General features: G+C 37.5%; 2 protein-coding genes across 2 annotated transcripts in view; both read left to right on the forward strand.

Moving 5' to 3' along the window:
* Positions 1-4,517: 4,517 nt before the first annotated feature.
* Positions 4,518-6,845, forward strand: LOC105438647 (toll-like receptor 4). The gene is made up of 2 exons (XM_030978666.1): positions 4,518-4,944; positions 6,166-6,845. Exons 1-2 carry the CDS (start codon positions 4,518-4,520, stop codon positions 6,843-6,845), a joined length of 1,107 nt encoding a protein of 368 aa, XP_030834526.1.
* Positions 6,846-9,961: 3,116 nt separating this feature from the next.
* Positions 9,962-25,408, forward strand: part of LOC583122 (uncharacterized protein K03H1.5) — a 28,725-nt gene continuing 13,278 nt past the window's right edge. Inside the window, exons 1-13 of the mRNA XM_030977986.1 lie at positions 9,962-10,207; positions 11,964-12,088; positions 14,473-14,562; positions 15,241-15,374; positions 15,979-16,075; positions 16,612-16,749; positions 18,146-18,311; positions 19,318-19,364; positions 19,524-19,740; positions 20,275-20,412; positions 22,139-22,298; positions 23,698-23,845; positions 24,532-24,695. Of these exons, the coding sequence (XP_030833846.1) occupies positions 10,135-10,207; positions 11,964-12,088; positions 14,473-14,562; positions 15,241-15,374; positions 15,979-16,075; positions 16,612-16,749; positions 18,146-18,311; positions 19,318-19,364; positions 19,524-19,740; positions 20,275-20,412; positions 22,139-22,298; positions 23,698-23,845; positions 24,532-24,695 (1,697 nt within the window). The 5' untranslated portion in view covers positions 9,962-10,134. The remainder of the gene's footprint in view (positions 10,208-11,963; positions 12,089-14,472; positions 14,563-15,240; positions 15,375-15,978; positions 16,076-16,611; positions 16,750-18,145; positions 18,312-19,317; positions 19,365-19,523; positions 19,741-20,274; positions 20,413-22,138; positions 22,299-23,697; positions 23,846-24,531; positions 24,696-25,408) is intronic.

A 25,408-nucleotide genomic window follows, 5' to 3' on the forward strand; every position in this document is an offset into this window, starting at 1 on the left:
TTAATAATTTGAGAGATGAAATAAACCAACAAGTTAAATTTGTTGCCTTGCTCGTTGTGCTTGCAAAGTCCAATCAAGAAAAATATATGTTTGTTTTCTATCATTACATTTATAAACTTTGTGGGAAGAATTATTGTATCGATTTAGCCTTATGAAATAAATATTCAAATTTACGTTAGCCTTATCACTTTTGAATTTGAATGAATAGAATTGAAATGTATGTGGAAATGAACTTTCTTAACCACAAATTTGTCTCTTTGCAGTAGACATAATAAACATTTTTAGAAAATAAATTATTGATGTTGTGTCCTATTGTTGTGTTTCGTGTTATACAACCCCCCCCCCCCCCCCGTAACGCAAAGGTTTTGCAATCAACTGCACATTTCTTAACATCTATTCTAAATGCTTAATGGTCAGCCTCTTGGAAAACATGTGCATGCGACCATGAGCGGATCCACCGGGGGAGGGGGGGGGCCGACGGGCCCGGACCCCCCCCCCCCTGTTTTTTCTTTAAAAGGCCTAATTTAATATATATATATATATATATATATATAACATTTTTTAAGTAAGTGAACACACAACACACCCCTCCCCCCCCCCCCCCCCCCAATGAGCGAAATATCGGTCGGCGCGATTTTCAAATTTTAGGCCCCCCCCCCTCCCCCCCCCCCCCCCCCTCCTTATCGGCAAATCCTGGATCCGCCACTGCATGCAACGGTGATCTAAATTGGTCATTGCGATTTTGCGATTGATTGCAGACCTATGTCTAACGGAGCCCTGAATAATCAAGGATACTTGGGAGCCCCTTAAAGGGATCCGGTAACTTTATCTCAGATTCTGAAACAACATTCTGGATTTAGCTCATGATGCAATGATAATTATAAACCTTTAGGTAAGTCAGGAACCCCATGACTTTTACAAGCCGATCGCCTGTCTGAATATCAAGATATTTATGATTCGAATTACAAATTTTGAAAACCGTTCGCCTGACGGTTTTCATAACACTACAGTCTATTGGGGAAAACGAGTATGGTAAAAACCGGTCACTCAATGATTTTTACTTTTTTGAGGCACTTCTTGATCATTTTGAAGCGCAATTTTTCTAGGGCTTTTAATATTACACCATATCACAGACACTGATAACACGTAGGGCCGTGTATCTCAGATTTAACATTGTTAAACGATCCCTTTAACTCTTAGATTTACCAAACATGTCGACCAGAAAAACCAATATGCAATAATGAAATTTAGCAATTGGATAAACCAATTGTGTTGTAAATGCAAATCCTAATATATCTTTTGCTTTTTTAACCCCTGTTATCTAATTATATCATAATGCTTAAAATATTTGTTTGAACTGTTCCAGAGCAGGTGATCTTGCAAATAAAGACTTAAATAAGAGGTGTGAAATTTAAGCCAATGGGGTTCAAGACGTTTAGTTGTTGTTGTTTATAAGTGGTTTTAGGAGCTACAATAAATAAGGGGAAGAGATATCAAAGTGCATTTCAAAATAAAGTTTTCAGCAATAATCATGCACTCAATGTGATCTATTGTTAGCCAGGGAATATCTTCAATTAGAGTCAAATAAACATATTCAAGGCAATCCTAATTCCCTTGCTTGGGATACAGTGATTGTTTAAATTAACTTTCAAAAATTGTTGCACAATATGACGTGAACCGTGTGTTCAACCAACCTTTTGGGAACAAGGCACTAATTTTTGCAAAAGTTAGTCAAACGCACCCTATAGTGTAATACTGCAAGTTTTTTCTGCTATTTTGAAATGTTCAAATTAAGTAAAGGTTTACCAAATAAATCACGCACAGAATCAGGTCATTTCCTCGGGCAGATTTTGATGGTATCATTTAATGTTTAATAGGTATGTAAAATAATGCATTCATATATCAACACAATGAGTGCAAATACATAATTAAGTTCCACTCTAGCAGGGGTATTTACTTGTAAGATTAGTACACTAACAGCAAAGTGAAAGTTAAAATATAAAATTTAATTTCTGGTACAGATGAAAACATAATTTGTAGGCTTCCCCCATTTTGTTTACGAAATTTTGGAAGAATATCATTGTAGAAATGTCCCATATACAGATTCCTCTTCAAATGTTCTCATACTCGAGATATGACGATACGTATCTAAATTTTGTAAACCAAAATATCATGGCACAGCTGCGTGTAGTCCCATGAATTAATTCTCGTGTGCAATACATGTGACTTCCAGGAGCACGATTGAGTCAATGTTTTTACAGTTTGATTCTTGCAAAACCTCATAATATACCCCGAATTCTTATGTTCTGGCAAATCACCCCTTTTAAAATCTCTTCCAGACCATTGTATATCATTATCATCATTTTTTTTAAATTGTCGTTATTTTCATTATTATTATTATTAATATCATTATCATTATCGATATTCATTATGATGGTTATTTATGTGGCAAAGATAAAATCAAGAAACAGTGAATGCGAAACAACGATAAGATATGACATCAATCACACGGATGCCGGGAAAAGAAGAAAGATTAGTTTAATATTATTAACCTGAAGGACTTCTAATCCTATCAATGCGAATTTACATCCGCAAATAGCACGGTATTGCAAAAGCAACATATAATCAATTGTATGTATATAAAAGCAGATAATAATTAGGTAAGAAAAAACAATCAATGTCGCATTATGTACGTGTCTTTAAAAAAAGATTATCACATGACGAGTACTCGAGTTTTGTTTCATAGATACTGGAATGAAAAATGGCTGAAACCAATTCATCCATTATAAAAATTAACACCCACACGCAATCCTAATCTAGGTCAAAAGTTATTAGTTACTTGCATTGCTAAAGCAAAAGAAAGTTCATGCGTTCGGTAGCTAGCTAATGACAGATTGCTGAAACTAAATTTATGATAGCTAAATAAGTAGAAGTCATTAAAGACCATATACGAACTGATAAATGAAATGGATGAATTATATATCAAAGGAAAGCTTATAAGCCATAGATTACAATACTACTTGGTGACATCATCTTATGGAGTACGCATACTCACAATGACTTTGCATTAATTAAGCACGGCTCATCGCCTCAGCTATATAGCTGAACCTATGGGGTCCACATGTTATATCGTCACTGTAACTTTGGCAAACTCGACCCCTGTTGACCCGTCATTTAGAGGGTGTGAAAAATGAGATTTCATTTTGCGTTTGTGCAATGATGAAAGGGTAAATACTTTTTATTCCTTTATACATGGTTATTTGTATTCTACAGTCATTTAGTTTTCCATTTATATCAAGTTGATTTTCATCGGATAAGGTCTTTAAACATCCTATGCTAAGATAATTGATGGTAATAAAAACAGCTGAGTTGGTTTAGTTTCATATTGCAGACATTTATGATACGAACATATTGCTCGTTCTAGGCTTCTAGGTCCAGCCAGAAGAAGACATTCAGACAGTCGCAGTCATTGCGTTTATCCATAACGTTGTTGTTGGGTACATCAAATTTTAGTGGCATATTTACAACCGCTATCCACAGATTTGACGTCTGCTTTACTTCGTAATTAGCAATCATAAAGTTAACATTCAATGAAGGTAAGATATTAATTTATTTCTTTTTCCTTACCTTTAGTTGGGTCGGTCGTGAATATTTTTAGGGGCGCGAAATGAAATCGATATACTGCAATGAGAATGTGCGATTTATTATTTTAAATAATTTTTGTATTCATTTTGACATGTTTCATACGGTAGGATCAATTTGGATTTAATTTTTTTTTTGGAAGCAATTTAAAACAGAGTTAAAAGATGAAACCATGCCTATGTTTGCATTAATTTGGTGTCTAGTTGCCTTAAGTATGAACCCCCGAGTTGAAAATAAGGGAACTGTGTTACATGTGTTATTCCTAATAGAGAAATAAGTTTGCAATAGGGTATCTTGATATTCCGTGATAAATTTATTGAAAATTTTAACAAATCATAATTATTAACTTTCTACAAAAGTATTATATTATGTCATTGTTGTTGGAAAGGTGGAGCAAAGCCTCATGGGGCATTCATTGATAAGTTTGAAAGTAGAAAGATAAAATAAATAATTTGTTCCCCTTTTTCCAACAGAAATCGTTCGTTATGGCTTACAAACACCGAATGCTTCTGGACCCTTTGTTTTTCCTGGTAATCATAAGCTTTTCGCAAGCACTTCCTGCAGATACGGCAGCCTTGCCCTACACTCTAGGAGATATCGAAACCTCTTTCGAGGGTTGTACATTTGAAATTAAATCGTATACTGCTTTTTGCGAGAGACTCGGGTTAACTCACGTTCCCAGAGAGCTCCCAGAGGTTGTTGAAATCCTGAGGATCGGTGACAACAGTATTAAGTCTCTCTTGAACTCCTCGTTTGAAAGGTACCCGTATGTCACCTACCTAGACGTCTCCCAAAACGACATCAGAGTGATAGAAACCGCAACTTTCTATCCCCTTAAAGAATTAGCCCTCCTACGTATATCCTTGAACCGGCGTATGGTACTTCCGGCTAAAGGTCTACTCAGATGGAACACCAAGTTGTCCTACCTTGATGTGTCCGGGTCAAGCTTGAAATCACTTCCGGGTGACATTCTAAGATGGAACCTATTGTTAGATACGGTATTTCTCAGCGGCAACAAGCTGTCCTCTGTGCATATCACCCAGTGTGGCACGGTGCGTGTCGTCGACTTGTCTAGTAACAATATTGACCAGCTCACAAATGATACTTTTACCTTCACTTGTCAAACGGATGTACTCTACCTCACATACAATCCCATCCGAACAGTTGATCCTGGTGTAATTGCATCACTACAAGTCCGAGCATTAGTGCTAGGAGGAAACAAACTGACTGTAGAGGTGGTTAAAGATATCTTTACTGGCATCTCTGGATCGACGATCGAGAACCTCGCAATCATAGCAGCAGGCCTTGGCAGCTCTGGGGAAATTCCTAGGCATTTATTTGATCCACTGCGGAATCGCACTCTTTCAACACTTGACTTGTCCAAAAATCCTATGAAACTTCATTCTTCCATATTCTCGAGTTTGAAAAGGGTCTCCAGGTTAATTCTCAATAGTAACAACATAGACAGAATCGAACCTGATTTCTTTGAAGGTATGCAAGAAATAAGAGTCTTGAACTTGGAATCCAATCGAATAGGAACCATCAACACAAATGGTTCTACATGGGAAAGTGACTTGGTTGAGATGCACTTATCTGACAATTCTTTAACCAAAATTTCACCTTCCACATTCCGCGGTTTGTGGAATTTGAGGCTTTTAGACCTGACGAATAATCAAGCCCTCGCAATACTAGAACTGACATCCTTTTCGGGACTAAAACGAATCGAGACCATTAAACTTTCCTATAGCAATCTTGTAAAATTTGGTTTGTTAACCCCTAGCTTAAGATCTCTTTCCTTGGACAGTTTCGGCTTCCCTCTAATTTTGATGCCTGAATCGTCGTTCCAAAATTTAAGTTCTCTTGAATATTTGAGAATTACGGATTCTTGGGTTTCCAATTATAACCTGTGGGATCGGAGAGTGAATGTTTCTCTCTTTGATGGGTTGTTTAATCTTACGAATTTGAATCTGAGTAAAAATCCCAAGATGTCGGCAATTTTCAAGGAGTCACAACCGCGAATCTTTCGATCTCTCTCGGCTCTACAAACCCTTCGTCTCGAACACTGCAACATCTCAACGATTTATTCATCAGCCTTCGCAGGATTGGAATCGCTCCAAGTGCTGAATTTAAAAGGGAACATAATTCAACAACTTCATTTTGATTTACTGAAGGGCTTAGGTCAACTACTTAGTATAAGTCTTGCTGACAATCGCATAGCATACCTCGACAAGGAAGTGTTTTCCAATAACCATAGATTGAAAACTCTTCTCTTGTCAAACAACGAATTAACGCTCTTAAACCAAAGTACTTTTAAACCAATTGAGTCTTCGCTTTCCTCTATCGATCTTTCGTTGAATAAAATAATATGTGACTGTGATTTAAGTTGGCTTCTCGATTGGATCGGTCGTTCAAGAACATTCGTCAACGAGAGTACAACTCTCCTCAACGAGAATACCACTCTCTGTTCGCCAGCCTCTTTAAAGCCGTTACAAAACAAACCTCTCCTTGATTTTAATCCCTCAGAGCTTTGTAGCCTCAGCTTCCCCCTCGTCTGTTTGCTTCCCCTCGCTGTCATTAGCCTGGTGGTCATTGTCGTGCTCGTTTACCACTATCGATGGCAGTTGAGGCACAGGCTCTTTCTCCTGAGACTGGCCGCCATTGGGTACAAGGAGATACAAGACGCCCGGGAACACGATGATTACGAGTTCGACTTGAACATCATTTTCTACGACGATGACGAAGAATGGGTCCGTGAACACCTTCGGTTAGCCATCAGAGACCGGCTCCCGCAGTACCAGAGGAACGTCTTTGGTGATGAGGACCTCGTCTTGGGTATGCACTACTTGGAGTCGGTCGACTATGTGGTGAGGGGTAGTTACAAGACCGTTGTGCTGCTCAGCAGGGCCGCTGTCGGTGATCGCTGGTTCATGCTCAAGTTCCGTACGGCCATGGACCAAGTGAGTGATACCCAGACCGAGTTTGTCCTCGTAATTTTCCTGGAAGACATCCCTGACGAAGAACTACCCTTCTTGGCAAGGTTGTACCTAAGTGATGGCAGACCCTATCTGCATTGGCCTGAAGACGTTAGGGGACAGGAATATTTCCTTGATGAACTGACCAAGAACCTGACCATTAATCTAAAGACGAACGATTTGATTCCTAACGCTTTGTATCCGTTTCCACGATGTTACACGACGGAGTAAAAGAAACCTTCTAATAGCCCGTGGTCGTTTTTTCACTATTGAAGACAAACCTGGGCCCTTTTTCATAAACCTGCTATCAGTTACAAATTGCAATAACTGTCATAAGTTACCGCGAGATCATTGCATTTGATTGGCTGAGAGCACATTTGTCATTGAATTTAAAGGTATAGACCAGTTTTGGAAGCGCCCTCTCTCAAAAATATGTAATGGAAGCTTTTATTACCAATCATTTGAAAGAATATCTCTCCCTCTTTCTCTCCTTTGAATAGTACTCGATTCTAGGGAATAGCTGGTACCCCTTTATATTTTCTCCTTTTTCTATTACCTCAGTTTATTCAAACCCAAATAAATTAAAGGACATGTATTGTCTGCCAGTAAAGATTCCTATGTTGAGGAATGCAACATGGCGTATATGCTTTTGTTTTGTACTTGCCCAACCAAGCAGATTACGCATTTACGGTTATTGTAACAAATTAGAAACGGGTTGGCCCAACTCTGTGAATTGATGGCTCCCAGTGCATTGGTCGAAGGTTACACGATAGGTGGCGCTCTTTTGTTATATTTCAAGGTTCATTTTTCAAGGTTCATTTTATTTCTTTCTTTCACAACATTTTTACATATAATAATAGAACAAAAAACAGCATAAGAAAAAACAATTATTTATGCGCAAGAAGAGTATTTTAGTCAAGCACAACGTTTTTATATGCGACCCGATATGTGAGCTTATTGTAAGTTTTCATAGAAATCGTTGAAAGAAAATACATATTACAAGCAGGTTTCGATTCAGTATCTTATCTGGGCACATCGTTGGTTCAAACACAAGTTAGGGAACCAGCGAGAGAGAGAGAGAGAGAGAGAGAGAGAGAGAGAGAGAGGGGCAGAGAGAGAAGGATGATTCGCAAAAACAAGGATAGATATAGTTAGAGCTTGCTGGAGAAGGAGGGGGTGAAGTGAGATAGAGAAAGAAAATAAAGAGATAGAGAGGATAAGAGTGTGTGTAAGAGAGACAGAGACAGAGACAGAGAGACAGAGACAGACAGAGACAGACAGAGATAGACAGAGACAAAGAGAAACAGACAGACAGACAGAATACATAGAGAGAGAGATGGGGAGAGGGAATGGCAGAGTAGACAGACAGACAGTCGAAGCAGAAAGAGAGAGGTGGGGCAGCTAGGAAAGTAGAGTCCAATCTCATCCTATCCTTTACAAATTGCTACGTGCGGCGTTCCATAGGTAGACTATAACTAACATGTCAATATGCCTTCTGCACAAACCGTCCACTTGAGACCACAATAGGCTTACATGATCATCAAAGTTAAATGCATTTCCTACTGCTGACAAAACGTACACTGGTACATGGAAGACTGTCTTATCGCAACTTTGCCCCCACGCCGTTAATACTTTACTAGATGGTAAACACTTTGTTTTTTCCTCAAACAACACGGACAAGTGTCAATACATTCCTTTGCTATTACAAATCTGTTTGCTCTATTAGAGCTATCGCGTACGTGAATGAGTAATCAAAGTTTGTTCATTGACTGTTCAAGTGAATCAGATATGCGACGGCAGATTTTTTTACACTTTATGGTCAAACTTCTTTTCGTTTTTTTCGTTTTGGGCTTGAGTTAAATTGATGTTATTTCGTACTGAAACGCAGACTGTATTTTATCACCTCATGACATCCTCTGAATATATCATTATTTCTTTTAATCTTCAATATGATATGTCAAATGTGATTGTTTTAAATTCATGTACAGTTGACAACTAAACTATTCATATCCTTACCAAATTTTGTAATTTGTTAAATATATGACAAATTGATTGCCCCTGATTTCATATTTTTTGAGAATGTGACATATGTAAGTTTACCTCTAAAAGTATTCACAAAACATCTAATTTACAAGGGGTATAAGTCGTTTATTTGTTAACTGCATTTTTTACATTTACCTTATATCTTGCTTTAAAATGTACATGTTCAGTCTAAATTGATATAATTCATATTTACAATTGTCCCACTACCGGATTTGTTTTTCTTCTAAATTTCTAAAGTAAAATAGAAAAAATATACCATTAAAGTTTGTAATACTTTAAATAACATGTCTGAAAATTAATCTAACTTTGACGATTTAAGAATTTAAGACCATTGCTAAAATCTGGGATCTACAATTTAACTCTTTTGTCATTTCTGGGATAACAGTTACACTTTAAGAGGGCATGGGAATTGTATTCTAGTAAGGCAGCTTTAAGACAATTAATAAATTTGAGATGAACATTGTGAACTGCACCTTAAATTGTCACCGTACCATGATCCTCGCCAAAACTGTTTGAATTATAAGATAAATTGTACGTAGTGATCCATATTAGTATTTCTCTAAACAATTCTGCGGAAGAAAAGAATAATATTTTGTGTTGCTAACGATTATACGATTGGTTCATTTTCGCAGAAGCATAATAAAACATTCGTGCTCGAAAGTTATATTTCAATGAAAATTGAATAGCCCTTGTATTGTTATGTTTTTATGTCACGCATTAAAAATGGATCGTTTCGAAACAGAATGAATACTTGGTCATGAAAGAAAAATATGTTGTTAATTTTCAGCATAACCTCAGCCAAAACAAGAGTAACATCTCAGCCCGGCATCATGTTTGTTCGTTAAAAAACCAATGACATTGTTTGCTCCCTAGTTAATCTTTACCAAGGTCACGTGATGTCTGTAAATCATAATTATGCGTGCATCATCTTTTATCCTCAACCCCCCCCCCCTCCCTCCCCTAATCGCCATCTTGGTTTTAGATGTTAATGCTAATAATATGAATATTGTATTACAGGGGGAAGAAAAAATCTCATCATATTGAGGGCATAAATTGACTAGAGAGCCATTTTAAGAGTCAAACAAATTGTAAAGCAGGGAACAATTTTAAGGTATTTGCACCCTCCAAGAACAATGGAATTGTCCTTGCGGGCGCACCCTTTGCCTGGTACAGCGTTATGCATCATCATGTTAATCTTTAACTATCTATTGACAAAAGCCCTGCAATAATTTTGTTTGCACATTTCCAATACATCGGGGTCAAAGGTCACCACCCAAGATGCATTGCGAGCATTTTTTCTGTTCATCACGTCTGTGCAGTAACACACCCAAGCGGTACAGAGATATAATAGTATACGAATAATACACATACATTTAGGCGGGAAGTGTAGACAATGATATAAACTGCTGGAAAGATTTTAATATTTTTCGAGGAGGATTTACGGTGATTTTTCTTGGTGCAATATTTCCAAACCAAGATGGCTAAAGGGACCCTGGTTCTGTTATGCTGCTTGCTTTGTGCGATGCAAGCCTATGCAGTAAATCAAGAAAGTGAGTATATTTTCTTCACCAATATTTCTCTTACAAAAGGTGCTGCTTTTTGTCGGTAACGGATGCACTTTGTTGACTCGGTGAAGGCTGAAATCCAAAATGGCGCTCTTTAATGTGCCTGCAAATGTGGAACTTAATCTGGCATATTTTCGTTTCTTTTTATTAGTTATTCTGAATGTTTTCCTTAAAAACATCACATTTTGAATGTATCGACAACCACTACAATTCTTTGGGCATTAAACATGAGCATTATTCATTATTAATGTAACTATATGGTATCATGTAAATGGATCAATATGTATAAACTTGTTTCGAGAACAGGATATTTCAATTTGTTTCGATGTCGGCTTATTGACTTTTTATCAAATGTTGTACGCCTGTTTTATACCTCATTCTCTATTTTAATGATATAAATTGATCATCAATTTGATGACGTTTCGCAATAGCCGAGGTATGATAATTTCCAAAGCTCTATGGAAGCACGTAGTGACGTTAGATCATAACGTTATATGCGCTTACAAGAATGGCATATTATTATTGTCATTATTAAATTCTAGAACATTTTTTTTTGTTGGTTTTGTTACCATTCTTTATTGCTACTGTAATCCTGTGTAGAATGTCGTATATACTTGTTATCTCTATCTGGTAACGAGTTGTTAAGACCATTCGAATAAAAGAATCATATGCATTTGTATGTTAAAGGAACTTTAATACTCACCAAATATCAGTTACTTTTTTACCGACATCTACTGTATAAGTCCGAATTAATTACCTATTTTGGTCTTAATTACATGCTTTTATAAGGGTACTTTATATATCATTTATCAGCATGACGTATTAATAAATCTATTTGAGACAACCGTACAAATTATTGCATACACTACTTTGATTTTCCAAGTTATGATTGCTACTCATGTTTGTCATTTAACAACAAAATCGACATGTTCTCACAAAGCATTCGATGACATACTGAAACGAGCTTACAAAATGAGTTTGAAATTATTTTCCTTGGACAAAATATTTATTATGTATTCAAAAGGGTTTCGACACTGCTAATTCGCGAGATCTAATAAAGAAAATAGGTAGGATTAGTGACATGTAAACGCATACAATGACAATGCAGGTAGTGATTTACAGTATTGGTTTCATTGCCAAATGAATATCTTGCACGATTTTATTAAAAGGAAATCGTGTTATTTGTTCTTTACACTTTTTATAGGGTGAACAACTTTCTGGCTTCTAATGATGACAATTCAATTGTTTTTGTTAATGTAGCACGAACGTTGTTGTTATCTTTAAAACAATAATGTTTAAATGAGGAAAAAAAATGATGATGATCATGATGATGATAATGATGATGATTAGAACAATGATGATTATGATGATAACATAACAACAATGACACTAACAAGGATATGATACGAAATTCTAATAATTCAATATGATTATATTATTGTTATTATTACTATCATCATTATCATTATTAATATTATTATTATCATCGAGATTGTCATTATAATTGTTATTATTTTTTAAGTAGTAGTATTATTATCGTTATTATTATTATTATTATTATTATTATTATTATTATCATTATTATTATTATTATCATATATTGTCAATGTTATTATCATCATTATCATCATCATCATCAGTCATCATCATTATCATTATTCTTTCTGTACGAGAACTAACGAACATTTTTAGTCTGAATATTTGATCCTAGCCTTCTTTCTTGATTCTCTCTGATCTCCAGACTTCTATCCCTTCGGTGAGGGTAATCGTGATGATTTCCTGAGACAAGACAACGACGTCGCCTCCCCTGCCATCGACTTGAGATGGGGCATCCCTTTCTACAACAAGAAATACTGGAAGATTTTCGTACGTAGTCATTTTTTCTTTATTTGTTTAATATTTGTCATTTTTATGAAGATCTTCGTGATGGTGGTGGTGGTGATGATGATGGTGGTGGTTGTGGTACACAGTTAAAATTTTTGTGAACAAGTTGTTTAAAAGTTTAAACAACCTCGGATTAACGGGTGACCTGATCTGAGAGTTGCTTAAAATGTTAAGCATCTCGAGTTGTTTAAAATTTAAACACTTAGTTAATCAACATTTTGAACAACTTGTTTAAAATCACAATTTAAACAACCGGTGTTGTTTAAAGACGGTTGTTTAAAAAAGAGCTGTTGTTCAGTGGGGGCTGTTTACACCAACTGTGTTGTTTAAAGAAAGTTGTTTAAAAAGGAGCTGTTGTTCAGTGGGGGTTGTTTACACCAACTGAGTTATTTAAAGAAAGTTGTTTAAAAAGGAGCTGTTGTTCAGTGGGGGTTGTTTACAACAAAAGGGTTGTACATTGGGGTAGAATTTGGGTTTGATACTCTGAATAAGTGCACCACTACTTCTGGGTATCTATATAGGTTTATAAAGACTAACAATATGGTACGGTAATTCTGCAATTCATGAATTAGCGCCAAAACAGTGCCCATTTTGCATGAGCGCATGCACGCACGTATAAACTGCATATATAGGGGTGCATGCAATTTCTATGGCAAGGATTTTAGCACACGTTATAACCGAGTGCGCGATCAGTGCCGCACTGCATGACGCGACGATTTTAAGTCTACCTATGTTCTGACATTTGCGTACAGATACTGACAAGTTTAACTGTAGTGATTTCATATTTCAAACAATCATAACTTTCTTTTTGTTGGTCCCATATATTTCAAACTTTCGCCGTTTTGTTTCTCTGAAAATTACTACTTTCATTCAAATGAACTTATTACAAGGGTTTAAATGCCCTTTGTATTTAATTTTTGTCTCAGTTTTTCTTCTTGATCTTCTTCTTTTCAGTGTATTTCCATTCAGTTCTTAATTCAGTTGATTCCTTTTAACATTGCTGTTAAGCTTATTTCAGTTTAGTGTACTTAGTTAATTATGTAAGTCAAGTTTACTTTCGTTTAGGCAAACCGTGCCACTTCCAGATGATGAATAGTTCGCATAAAATGTTTAAGTCTAACAAAGGGTAAAACGTGCGACTGAAAGCGACGGTTTCAATTTCTACATTCGATTTCCCAAGGTCGATTAACGTATCTTTCGCAGTATTTTTTGTTATTCAAAGAAACTCTACATTTTTTATTTTCAGTGTAGCCTACACAGTCAAAGATCAATTGGATAATGTATGTTTAGTTGACTCAATGTTTGAACAATATAAACACATACATATGTGAAACCGAAACAGTTCTCTTAAACAGTACAAAGTAAAACAAAGATTTATTAATGGATATTTATCAAAGCGCATGTTTTTCTTCTTCAGATAACGGTGCTCCGACATATCAGGCTTCGGTAGCAATTGCTCCGCGCAATTATAGTTCCACCAGTAGAGACTTTGCGCTCTGTGTGGGACGTAAGGGAGGGAAAAATGATGATTGAAGAAGGGAAATTCTGTAAAAACGGACAGAATCTGGACTAACTAGATATATATGTAAGAGATTGACTTACGCATACACATCTAGGGCTGGTGAATCAATAAGTTAAATTTGTGTGTGGGGGGGGGGGGGGGGGTGCACGCGCCCGCACTAAAAGGAAAGGTGATAAAAATTGACCAGAATCTGGACTACGCCCCCTACCCTCCCCCCTCCCTTTCGTTTTTGTTGTTGCTTTGAAACCTGATTTTTTATTTATTTTTTTTACTTTACGCATAAAGTCACTGATTTCGAGTGTATAACTTTCCATCTGCCTCGAGTGTTGATTGGGCGCTGCGCTGATCGGCACAAATTTCGTTTCATTTCATTTATTGGTTCAACCATTTTTTTAAAGGCATATGCAAATATCCCTGTATATTACATTAGTTTGTGGAACAGTCCGAAGTTGGACGTGTCGTGGTCGTCGTTTATTCACTTGACTCGCAATCCAAGGGTCTAGATACCAGGGCAGCGTCTCACGAAACCGTCATAAGAACAAGTTCAACGACATCCCATTGAAATGCGTGTATCATGGTTAACACGCGTTTCAATGAGATGTCGGTGAACTTGTATTAATGATGGTTTTGTGAGTCCCAACCCTGGCAACTGCTGGGATAATTATAATTGTAGGGCCCTCAGGAGGAACAGCATTAATTCCCTGGGGGAAATATATTATTATCATTATAACCATGAATATTATTATTTCATTGTTTTATTATTATTACAAATGTATGCAGTTATTCCCCCCCCCCCCCCCTCCTTCCCCCTCTCTCATCCTCTCTTGTCTTCTTTTTTCAACAGGTAAACGATAACGGAGTGCTCTCCTTCGAAAATAAATACACGATATACACCGAGGCACAACCTGTGTTTCCCATTGGACCTAATCTTGAAGTAAGTTCACTATTTTCTCGCATTATATTGATTTAATTTCTTTATTTCAACTCAAGACTGTTATTTAAAAGCCTATCTGCACTAGTTTGACCAAGAGGGGTAAGAGCACCCTGCAAGGTCACTGGCAGGTGGTTATTTCGTTAAAATCAGCTCTCGATTGAAATAAGAAAAAGGGTACCATGGGGGACCAACATGAACCGCTTTAGACCGACATTTCTGTCTCTTTCGTTCGTCAGCCTCTGATGTGGGTAGGGTCGGCTCAAGGAGGAGTCGACCCTACCTAAATCAGAGGGCTAACGAACGAAAGAGACAGAAATTGTTGGTTTAGAACCGCTTAGGCATTGCTGGCTATATAGAGGGTGCAAGTAGCTAGAAGTAGTGCAGTCCAGCTCTTTAATAAGGTCCGAAATCCTAACATTGTTTATGAATACCAAACACTATATGATCGCAAGAACATACACATTTGACAAAGGTATGCGCATAAATCTTTGAAAAGTAATCCCAATGCTACCGTGTGGAATCTGTATACATTTTATCTGTCCGTTCCTACAATGGAGCGTAATGGAGCCAAGTTATATTCAAGCATCATTGAATTTGGCATGGATGAACATTATTACATTTTAGCTTTTAAGCAGGTCCACTAAAATAAAATATAATTCTACGTATTTTATCGTATAGGAAACGACGGACAGGGAGAGAATTCTGATAGCTCCATTCTGGGGTAACGTGGACATGACACAGCGTGGCTATGTTTACTACCGCCAAACCACCGAGCAAGATCTGCTGGACAGAGCTTCGGGAGAAATACACAAGTAGGTCTTCTGGACCCGATAATGGTGGATGTGGTGGTGGTGGTGGTGGTAGTGACGGTTGTGTTGGTGGTATTGGTGGTGGTCATGGTGATGATGATCATGATATTTATGATGTTGAAGAGAAAGATGATGATGATGATGATGATGATGATGACGATGATGATGATGTTGAAGATGATGATAATGATGATGTTGAAGATGATGATGATGGTGATGATACTGTAGTGATGATGATGATGATGATGATGATGATGACGACGCTGCTGATGATGATGATGACGAAGACGAAGATGACGATGATGATGATGATGATGAAAAAGATGATGATGATGATGATGATGAGGATGATGATGATGATGATGAAGATGATGATGATGATGATGATGAGAAAGATGATTTTAATGATGATGATGATGATGATGATGATGATGCTGATGCTGCTGCTGATGGTGATGACGATGATGTTGATGATGCTTGTAGGAGAAAATGACGGTGATGATGATGGGGATGGCCTTCGTTTCTTTCCTCTGAATATGATATAACTTTTGGGCACTAACTGCATTTCTTTCTTCTTCTTTTGTTGTAATTGTTTTTTCCTTCAAAGGGGTTTCGTGGAATGGGACGATTTTCAGGCTAAAGTTCTCATCATTGCTACTTGGATGGAGGTCGGTTTCTTCGGAATTGCTGACGGATACAATTTGGTAAGTAATAGCCGGTTACAGCATGCATAGCATAGAAAGTGATAGCACACATGTACCAAGGTCACATTGACATGACCGATACAGAACCGACAACAGACTGAACGAATAACCGCGGATATGAACTCTGATTCAAATCAAATAAAATCTGTACTTCCCGCACTTTAATACCTCACTTCTACCTTCTACGTAATTCCATTAAATATCTTCAGCACAACTATCGCATTCAATCGCTCTATTTACCATCTTCCCCTTTCATGTTCTTATACACCTTTTTCACTCACATCCCCAAAACAATTTTTGTTTGTAGGAATTAACAAATGTATAAAGGATTACCACGCCTTCAATATTATGTGGCGATCCTTCGTCATGATTATTTTATGTTAGTATTACAATTCAATTAGTTCACGTTGATGGTGTATTAACTAGAGAATTTGTTAATCATCATGACATGTGTTGTAATTATTTAGTAACTTTGGAAAAATACCATGAATTAAAAGAAATATATCAAATGGTTTAACGTTTGCTTTACACACCAGAAAAACACGTTCCAATGCATTATCGCCAGTGACGAATTCGAAACGTTCGCTATCTTCATCTACGACCAATTGGACTGGACAACGGGTACGGAGAGTAACGGAGGTGCCGACAACGGTATCGGCGGAACACCGGCACAGGTGGGATGTTGTTTTTTATTTCGTTATTCTCTTCCCTTTTCTTCTCCTCCTTTTTCTGCTTCGTCTTCGTCTTCTCATTCTGCTTCCTCTTCTTTTTTTTCTTTGTTTTCTTCTGCTCCCTCTTCTTCTTTTTTTCTTCTTCTTCTTCTTCTTCTTCTTCTTCTTCTTCGTCTCTTTTTTTTCTTTTTCTTCTTCTTCTTCTTCTTCTTCTTCGTCTTCGTCTTTTCATTGTGCTTCTTCTTTTTTTTCTTTTTCTTCTTCTGCTTCTACTTCTTCTTCTTCTTCTTCTTCTTCTTCTTCTTCTTCTCCTCCTCTATCTTCCTCTTCCTCTTCTTCTTCTTCTTCTTCTTCTTCTTTTTCTTCTTTTTGTTGTTGTTGTTGTTCTTCTTCTTCTTATTCTTCGTCTTCTTCGTCTTCGCCGTCGTCTTCTTCCTCGTCTTCTTCATTTACTTCTTCGTCTTCTTTTTCCTCTTCTTCTTCTTCTTCTTCTTCCTCTTCTTCTTCTTCGCCGTCGTCTTTACTTCCTCTTCTTTTTCGTCTTCTTTTTCTTCTGCAATAATTTTTCAATAATTTATTGCATTTTGCCCCGACCCCCAACATAAAACAAATCTTCTATGTGGGCATGCCTTGAATCATAATGCATGGCCCTACAGAGGAATTTTTCCTGTTGGGGACTGGGGGAAAAATGCAATGAATTATTGAAAATTTATTGCATTTTCTTTGTGTGTTTTTTTTGTGTGGGGGCGTCGACGTACCCTAGCGCCCGCTTCGTACAGTTATGATTCATTGGCTAAGCAATGGCCTCGTTACTTTGAGCCCCCAGGATCAAAAACGTGTCGATGTGCTATATTAGTGCCCTTTTATGAGGCATTAATCCCCATTACTGTCAGTTATGACTTAAGGACGTAGGTCCCCTAGTTGATTAGCATAGTAGCACACACATGATTTAGCAGTCACGCAAAACAAACACTCCCCAATTGTCTTTCAATAAAATCTGAGAATGTATACTATTATCTAGACCTATTAGGAATAAATCATTGTCAAAATCATTCAATAAATTGGGGTAAAAATAATTATTCCACCATTATGACCAACAGTGTATATTTGGTAAATTATCATATCTATCCGGACTGGATAGATATCGCGTAGTCCCATATAGGCTATATATTTCTATGTACAGTGCTTGTAACGTTACCAAGACTGGGCAAAATTTCTTATCATGTTGATGATTCCAGAACCTTGTAGTACACACCAATACTTATACACTAGATGATCAACCTTCTCTTATCGATTCCACAACGTTTCTTTCACAATGCAATCGCATGACCAAAATTGGTCTATACCTTTAAACTAAAATAATATGACCCTGTCCCTGTCTGTCGTCACTCATAATCAGGTCGGTTTCAACGCTGGCGATGGTTCGAAGTCGATGTCCCATCAGTACTCCCGTGACGGTACTTTCTTGGGAGGCCTCGTCACCGAATCCAACATCGAAATCGCCGGACTCTGGGCCTACTACATTAGTTCCGTGAGCGTTGACATTGGCGGCTGCACTACAGCAGGTGAGTTTCGACATCACTAGGGCTAACGGGTTCCAATCACTAACGTGATATGTTGTGTTGTATTGGAATTACATATGTCATAATGCTGTATTGAAGAAAATAAATATGTTTGATCATTCCAATTCAAATTCTAAATTTAAATTTCATTTCAAATTCAACTTAATTTTCAATTTTAATTCCAACTTCAAACTCAATTTCAATTTTAATTCTAAATTTTACTTAATTGACGAAAAGACAAACCTCGCTACGAGACCATGTTTAGCAATCAGTCCAATGCTCTTGTTTGAATCCCGATTCCAACTCCAATTTCTGTTTTGAATCTTTCTTGCTGAGGTACAGACATTCCCACGCTTTTACTCATTGGTCGGCTACCAGTCCCTATATACATCAAATGCTCTTGTTGCAATTTCAAGTTCAATTCCAATCCCAATTTCAAATTTAAATTTCGCTTAGATGAGGGAAAGATATTTCACGCTACGACTCCATGCTTGGCCACCAACCCCTTTACAGCCAATACTCTTGTTTCAATTCCAACTCCAATTCCAATTTCAATTTCATTTGTTCTCATTTTTCGTGGTGAGGTTAAGACATTCCCATTCTTTGACTCAATGCTTGGCGAACAGTTCCTTTACATCCGATGCTTCTGTTTCAATTTCAATTCCAATTTCAATTCCAATTCCAATTATAAATTTTACATAGGTGAGGTAAAGACGTTCCTGCGCTACGACTCAATGCTTGGCCAACAATTCCTTTACATCCAATGCTCCTGTTTCAATTTAAATTCCACTTTCGATTTAAATTCCAATTGCAATTCCAAATTTCCATTCCGATTATAAATTTTGCTTAGGTGAGGTAAAGACGTTCCCGCGCTACGATTCAATGCTCGGCCACCAGTTCCTTTACAGCCAAGGCCCATGTTTCAATTCAAATTCCAATTCCACTTCCTATTTCGATTGCAATTCCGATTGCAATTCCAATTTCAATTCCGATTACAAATTTTGCTTAGGTGAGGTAAAGACGTTCCCGCGGTACGATTCAATGCTCGGCCACCAGTTCCTTTACAGCCAAGGCCCATGTTTCAATTCAAATTCCAATTCCACTTCCAATTTCGATTTCAATTCCGATTGCAATTCCAATTTCAATTCCGATTACAAATTTTGCTTAGGTGAGGTAAAGACGTTCCCGCGCTACGATTCAATGCTCGGCCACCAGTTCCTATACATCCAAGGCCCCTGTTTCACCCTTGAAGACGACATCTGGCTCCAGTTTGGACCGGCTGATGACCCCATCGCTCTCACTAACTGTACCTGGATGAGTGCACAGCGAGCTTGGTGCGTCGTACCTACGTTCTTCCAAGTTGGTCGTATCGAGACGCGTGTGTCGAACAACGATGCTATTACGTTTCCGTTCACCGGGACATTTGATATAGGTATGGATGAAAATGAAATGTCTTTCTTTACTTTTATCGTATTCTTAGTTCATTTTAATCTTCACACTTTCTCTATTCTTATTTCCTTTTCATGCCCTTGGTACTTATCCTCCTTTACTTCTTCTTCTTTTTCTTCAATTTTCTACTTCTTTTCCCACTTTTTTCACTCTTTGTTTCTCTCTTCCTCCTGCTGTTGGTCCCCGATTTCTACTGCTAGTTCTTCTAATTCTTCTTTCCTTGTTATGCTACAATGTCGCTCTTCGTGTTCTACTTTTTCATCACATTAATCATCAGGTGTGATGTTTTTCTTCCGCTAGGAATCCACCCCCCCCCCCCCGAGTTCTTTTCCACCTCCTTCATCATCGTCATCTTCCTCAAGCCTCCTCCTCCTGTTCTTGTTCTTCATTCTTGTCTGCCTTCCTTCTTTCTTGCCTTCGTTCCTCCTCTCGTCACTCGTTCGTATTCTACTACTCATTCTTTCCCATTTTTGTCTCCCTCTTATTTATCAACATTATGGTATGTTTCCCTTCTCAGTTGACGTCGGAGACGTCCCTGCTGGAATCCAGAGAATAAACCCCCACAGCGAGGCCTGGATGTTGGCTGATAGGCCCGTAGCCATTGAATGGGATGCCAGCCTGATAAACTACACGCAGATAAACATTGATTTATTAAGTGAGTGATTACCGGTTATGATTTATTGGATCTGGATTTTTGACCTCAATAACCACATGACCCCCATTTGACCCCACCCATGCTTATAAAGAATGATTATGCGACAAGAATGTTTTCCTGTAAATAAAAGAAATATTTGTTACTATCATTATTATTATTATTAGTAGTAGTAGTAGTAGTAGTAGTAGTAGTAGTAGTATTGGTAGTAGTAGTAGTAGTAGTAGTAGTAGTGTAGTAGAATTAGTAGTATAGTAGTAGTAATAGTAGTAGTAGTAGTAGAAGTAGTAGTAGTAGTAGAATAGCAGTAGTAGTAGTAGTAGTAGTAGTAGTAGAATAACAGTAGTATTATTATTATTATTAGTAGTAGTAGTAGTAGTAGTAGTAGTAGTAGTAGTAGTAGTAGAATAGCAGTATTAATATTATTATTATTATTTGTAGTAGTAGTAGTAGTAGTAGTAGAATAGCAGTATTATTATTATTATTAGTAGTAGTAGTAGTAGTAGTAGAAGTAGTAGTAGTAATAGGAGTATATGCATGCATCTTTATGTCTTCATTACCACTTGAAATACGATCGGAAAGACTTTCAAGAAATAATTAACTCAAGGTCAATTCCAATACATATGATACGTCATTGAATGTTAATAGGGACTTTAAGATTTGCGTTGACTAATACGTGTGACGTCCATTCAAGGCAGTGCATTAAAAGGACGTCGATCGTAGCAATCCACGTTGTCGTTGTGCAAACCTAAAAGTCCCTACTAATGTGATGGACTGGGCCAGTGAAATGTAATCAATAAATAGTCACTGCAATAATCTAGTTAATGATGATCAAAAGTGGTCTATCGATACATTGGTGAGGGGATTGCCTTGGGATGCCTTCCCAATTTAAGGCATCGTTTAAAAATGTTAAAGCTGAGATGCACGGCCCTACGTGTTATCAGTGTCTGTGATATGGTGTAATATTGAAGCCCTACAAAAATTGCGCTTCAAAATGATCAAGAAGTGCCTCAAAAAAGTAAACATCTTTGAGTGACCGGTTTTAACATACACGTTTTCCCCAATATACTGTAGTGTAATGAAAACCGTTTGGCAAACGGTTTTCAAAATTTGTAATTCCAATCATAAATATCTTGATAACCAGTCAGGCGATCGGCTTGTAAAATTCTTGGAGTTCCTGACTGACCTAAAGGTTTATAATTAGCATTGCAGCAAGAGCTAAATCCAGGATTTTGTTTTAGAATCTGAGACAAAGTTACCGGATCCTTTTAAAAATAAATTATGCGGCCATCCCTTTTTTGTATAGAATAGTAGAGAAGACGGACTGGGGTGTGCAAGGTGGATGGGCTGGTCAGTGGGTTGTCGTTTTTAAACAGTAGCCACGTCTACTTCATCTATGAAACTCGTTTCAAGTATCCTTCATAGTTCTAGGCGTCTACGTATGAAGAAGAAGAAGAACAAATGACCATGACGTAACAATGTCTGCAGCGACATTTTATCCAGGTTTTGTTTTGTCATAGACTTATGGTAATATAATTATTCATGGTAATTGTTTAGGTAAAGGACAGGGTTGTGGTTCGAATGAGGTATAGCGTTTGGCTCCGGTAACAAGTTAGGAATTGGATCAGTGGACGAAATTTACGGTAGGGTAATACCCCCCTCAGAGTGTGAGACTGTGTAGCAAATTGTCAATTCAATCGTGTTGCATTGTCCCTTTCGACATCGACAGCGTATAGTGAGACGGACGGAGTTCCGAGCTGGGAGGAGCAGGAAGACATTGAACATGACGCGCCAAACACTGGACGTTATGAATGGATACCTTCCGCCATAGGTGGCATCACGCCAGACAACGCCGTTGGCGTTCTCAGAATCACTCGAAGATACAAGAGGTTGGTAATTTTTTTTTTTTTTTCTTCTTCTTCTTCTTCTCCGTTTCAGTTTCATTTATTTCTCCTCAGGAGATCAACAGATCAAAATACATATATTATTTTTTTTATTTTTTTATTTAGGTTTTATTTCCACATTAACTGCATATGAAAAGAATTTACAAAGTAAGGCATATACAAGGTAACAAAACATGTACATAATATTCGATTGATACAACAGTAATAAAAACAATGTAATGGCAAGTCATTAATTACATATGATGCTAACAATTATCTGTAGTAATGAGGAGGAAACCTTGGAAGCATAATGCTTGTAATTAAGGTTCCCTTTACATAATACATTTGTTACATAATATATGAAACAAAAAAACAAAACAAAAGAACAAAAACGGGTGTGTGGTGCAGCCAGCCAACAAGTGTTGATAATACCGATGGTCTCTATCATGATGACCTTACTCATGTTCATACTGGAGTAGAAGTTTATGTTTCAAGTGATATTTAAAAGTAGCTGGCAGCTGTTTGAGCGAAATGTCTAACGAGTTCCAGTACACAGGACCAGTATAAATCAAAGTTTTTTGTTTTAGTATATAAACAGACATAGGCGTACATGTAAATATTCTAAAAAAGAATGAAACGCAGATAAAACCAAACAACAACAATAAAAAGCGAGGAAGTCAGTGGCCAGAGAGGAAACAAACCTTGTAAGAGGCCAACCCTTTAAGTAAACAAGATATACATTATACAGTAGGCTTGCGGGTGCACCATGTGAGAGAGAGAGGGGGGGTTGAGGAGTCCTGGAAAGGACTACTAGTCTACTGTATATCTACATCACCATGCAAGCCGACACTTACAAGCAGCATCTAAGATATACAATATGTAACATAAAAACACATGAAAATCGTGACTTTTTGTTGATTCCCCCTTTTTTTTTAAGTGCATGAAGAATGACCAACAGTTCAGGAGAAGACGGCCACTAACTCACTATTCAAAGTAATAACATGAAACAAAGTCAATTGACATCATATATTAAACAGGTTTTAAACAGCATATGTCAGAGAAACGGTTACAAATCTACCTATTATAACCAGAGTTATTGTAAATCTAAAGTACTGCATATCGCAATTTCTTTCTTTTCTTTCTTTTTCTTTTTTCTTTTATATGTGAGAGCGAGTGAACCTTGGTCGGTTGTTCGTTCCCTTGGCTAGTCTTGCTATGGATTTTCTGCACTTTTTTTTATTTTAAATTTGTATGATAAATCAGAATCAATTGACGTACCCCAGAGATTAAGTCTGTGATGCCTGATTGTGAGTAAATATTTATGTTATATGGCCCAGATGATTCCATGAAGCACCAATAATTCGAAGAAGTAAAAATTTATATATATTTTCCCCTTTCCCTGCAGATCACTCTTTGCTATATGGAGCGACGTCCATTGGCTGGGGTATATGATGAACGATAAATTTCAACGGTCGCCCGCTACCTACTCGAATCAGCAATGCGAGATCTGGAACGAAAAGATGAACAATGAACCGGTCTGGAATTATGACCAGGTTTGTCATACTCTATATTTCATTCAAAAAAGGATACATCTTTTATTCAGTATTTTTTTCCGTACAGCTGTATAATGACTGAATTGTTTAGAGCGATTGTCTCGAGATAAAGGTTTATTATGGAATGAAAATATGCTATGGCAGGGAATAACAAATATTAAACGCGATCGCAAGTAAAATCAATTAAAGCCCCACTGTCCTACTTGTAGCTACTTGCTCCCTCTATATAGAAAACAATGCCTAATCGGTGACTATTGGTCCCCCATGATCCTCTTTTTCTTATGTTAATCGAGAGCTGAGTTGATGAGAAAGTTACATGTCAGTGACCCCATGGGGTGGTCTAATCCCGCCTAGGCAAACTAGTACAGACGGCCTTTAAAGGCAACTCCAATTGAAACGTGCGAAAGGAAAATAACGTGTTACACGTAATCCGTACATGATTTATGTTTTAACTCTCCCCCCCCCCCCAGAAAAAAAGGACACACACACACACGATTTTACAATTCAGTTTGACTGATAACCATGAATGTATAAATGTAGATCTTGTATACAATAACATTTCAGTTCCTTGGTACGCTTCCTTAATTCATTGTCACTGAGTTTGTGTCTTCATTTCCTTAATACCTCATCACTCAGAGTCATTATATGCATGTGCAAACGTTTTCCTTCTCTGAAATCTCTTCTAGGATTTGAACCCGTGTCCTTGTGACTTGAGCCAGGCCCTGGCGGACCGCGCCCGTTTCCGGCCCGTCGACTTCTGCGACATGTCGACGGCGGGCTTCGATGACAATGAAGACTACTGCTTCCTCCGTGAGGGTATCAAGCACTGTGTCATCAATATCATCAACAGGTATGGAGAAAAGAGAGGGAGAGAGAGAGAGAGAGAGGGAGAGAGAGAGAGATAGGGGCGAGAAGGAAAGAAAGGAAGGAATGCAACACTTAAAACGATTTCGTTACATCCACCGGCGTATAGAGTGGTGAAGTGTGACGTCATCAACAATCTATTTTTAGAATTTCTCAATTTTTTCTTCATATTCCAAAAGAACATCAAAAATAATGTCCAAATGTCGAAAAACCAATTGAATATGTTGAGTATTGGCTGAGATATGACCATCTGAATGAATATATGTCCTATGGGAACTCAGTGTTATATGCTCTGGCTCCTAACCATTAGGAGCCAGAGCATATAACACTGAGTTCCTATGGGCAGTATATTTATTCAGATGGTCATATCTCAGCCATTACTTAACATATTCAATTGGTTTTTCGACATTTGGACATTATTTTCGATGTTCTTTCGGAATATGAAGACAAAATTGAGAAATTCTAAAAATAGATTTTTATGACGTCACAGCTTCGGTACTCTATTGGCAAAATCGCTGGAGAGGCGGGGAGTGGGGAGGTGGGGGGGGGGGAAGCTGGCATGTCTTGCTTGGATATTCATTTTGCGGTTTCCAAATTTTGCAATAGAGAGAAGCAAACTAGTAAAAAAAAAAATAAGATTGCACTAGAAATATTAAGATGTAAAGAGTTTTAAAGATCACGCTACTGCCCAAATATGAC

This window comes from Strongylocentrotus purpuratus, unplaced genomic scaffold (assembly GCF_000002235.5).
Source record: "Strongylocentrotus purpuratus isolate Spur 01 unplaced genomic scaffold, Spur_5.0 spur5_scaffold_1, whole genome shotgun sequence".
NCBI classification, from domain to species: Eukaryota; Metazoa; Echinodermata; class Echinoidea; order Camarodonta; family Strongylocentrotidae; genus Strongylocentrotus; species Strongylocentrotus purpuratus.

Coding starts and splice junctions, on each gene's coding strand:
- LOC105438647 (XM_030978666.1), top strand. CDS start 4,518: ATGGTACTTCCGGCTAAAGGTCTACTCAGATGGAACACCAAGTTGTCC. Junction 4,945..6,165: donor CCTCGCAATCATAGCAGCAG/GCCTTGGCAGCT, acceptor TTAATCCCTCAG/AGCTTTGTAGCCTCAGCTTC.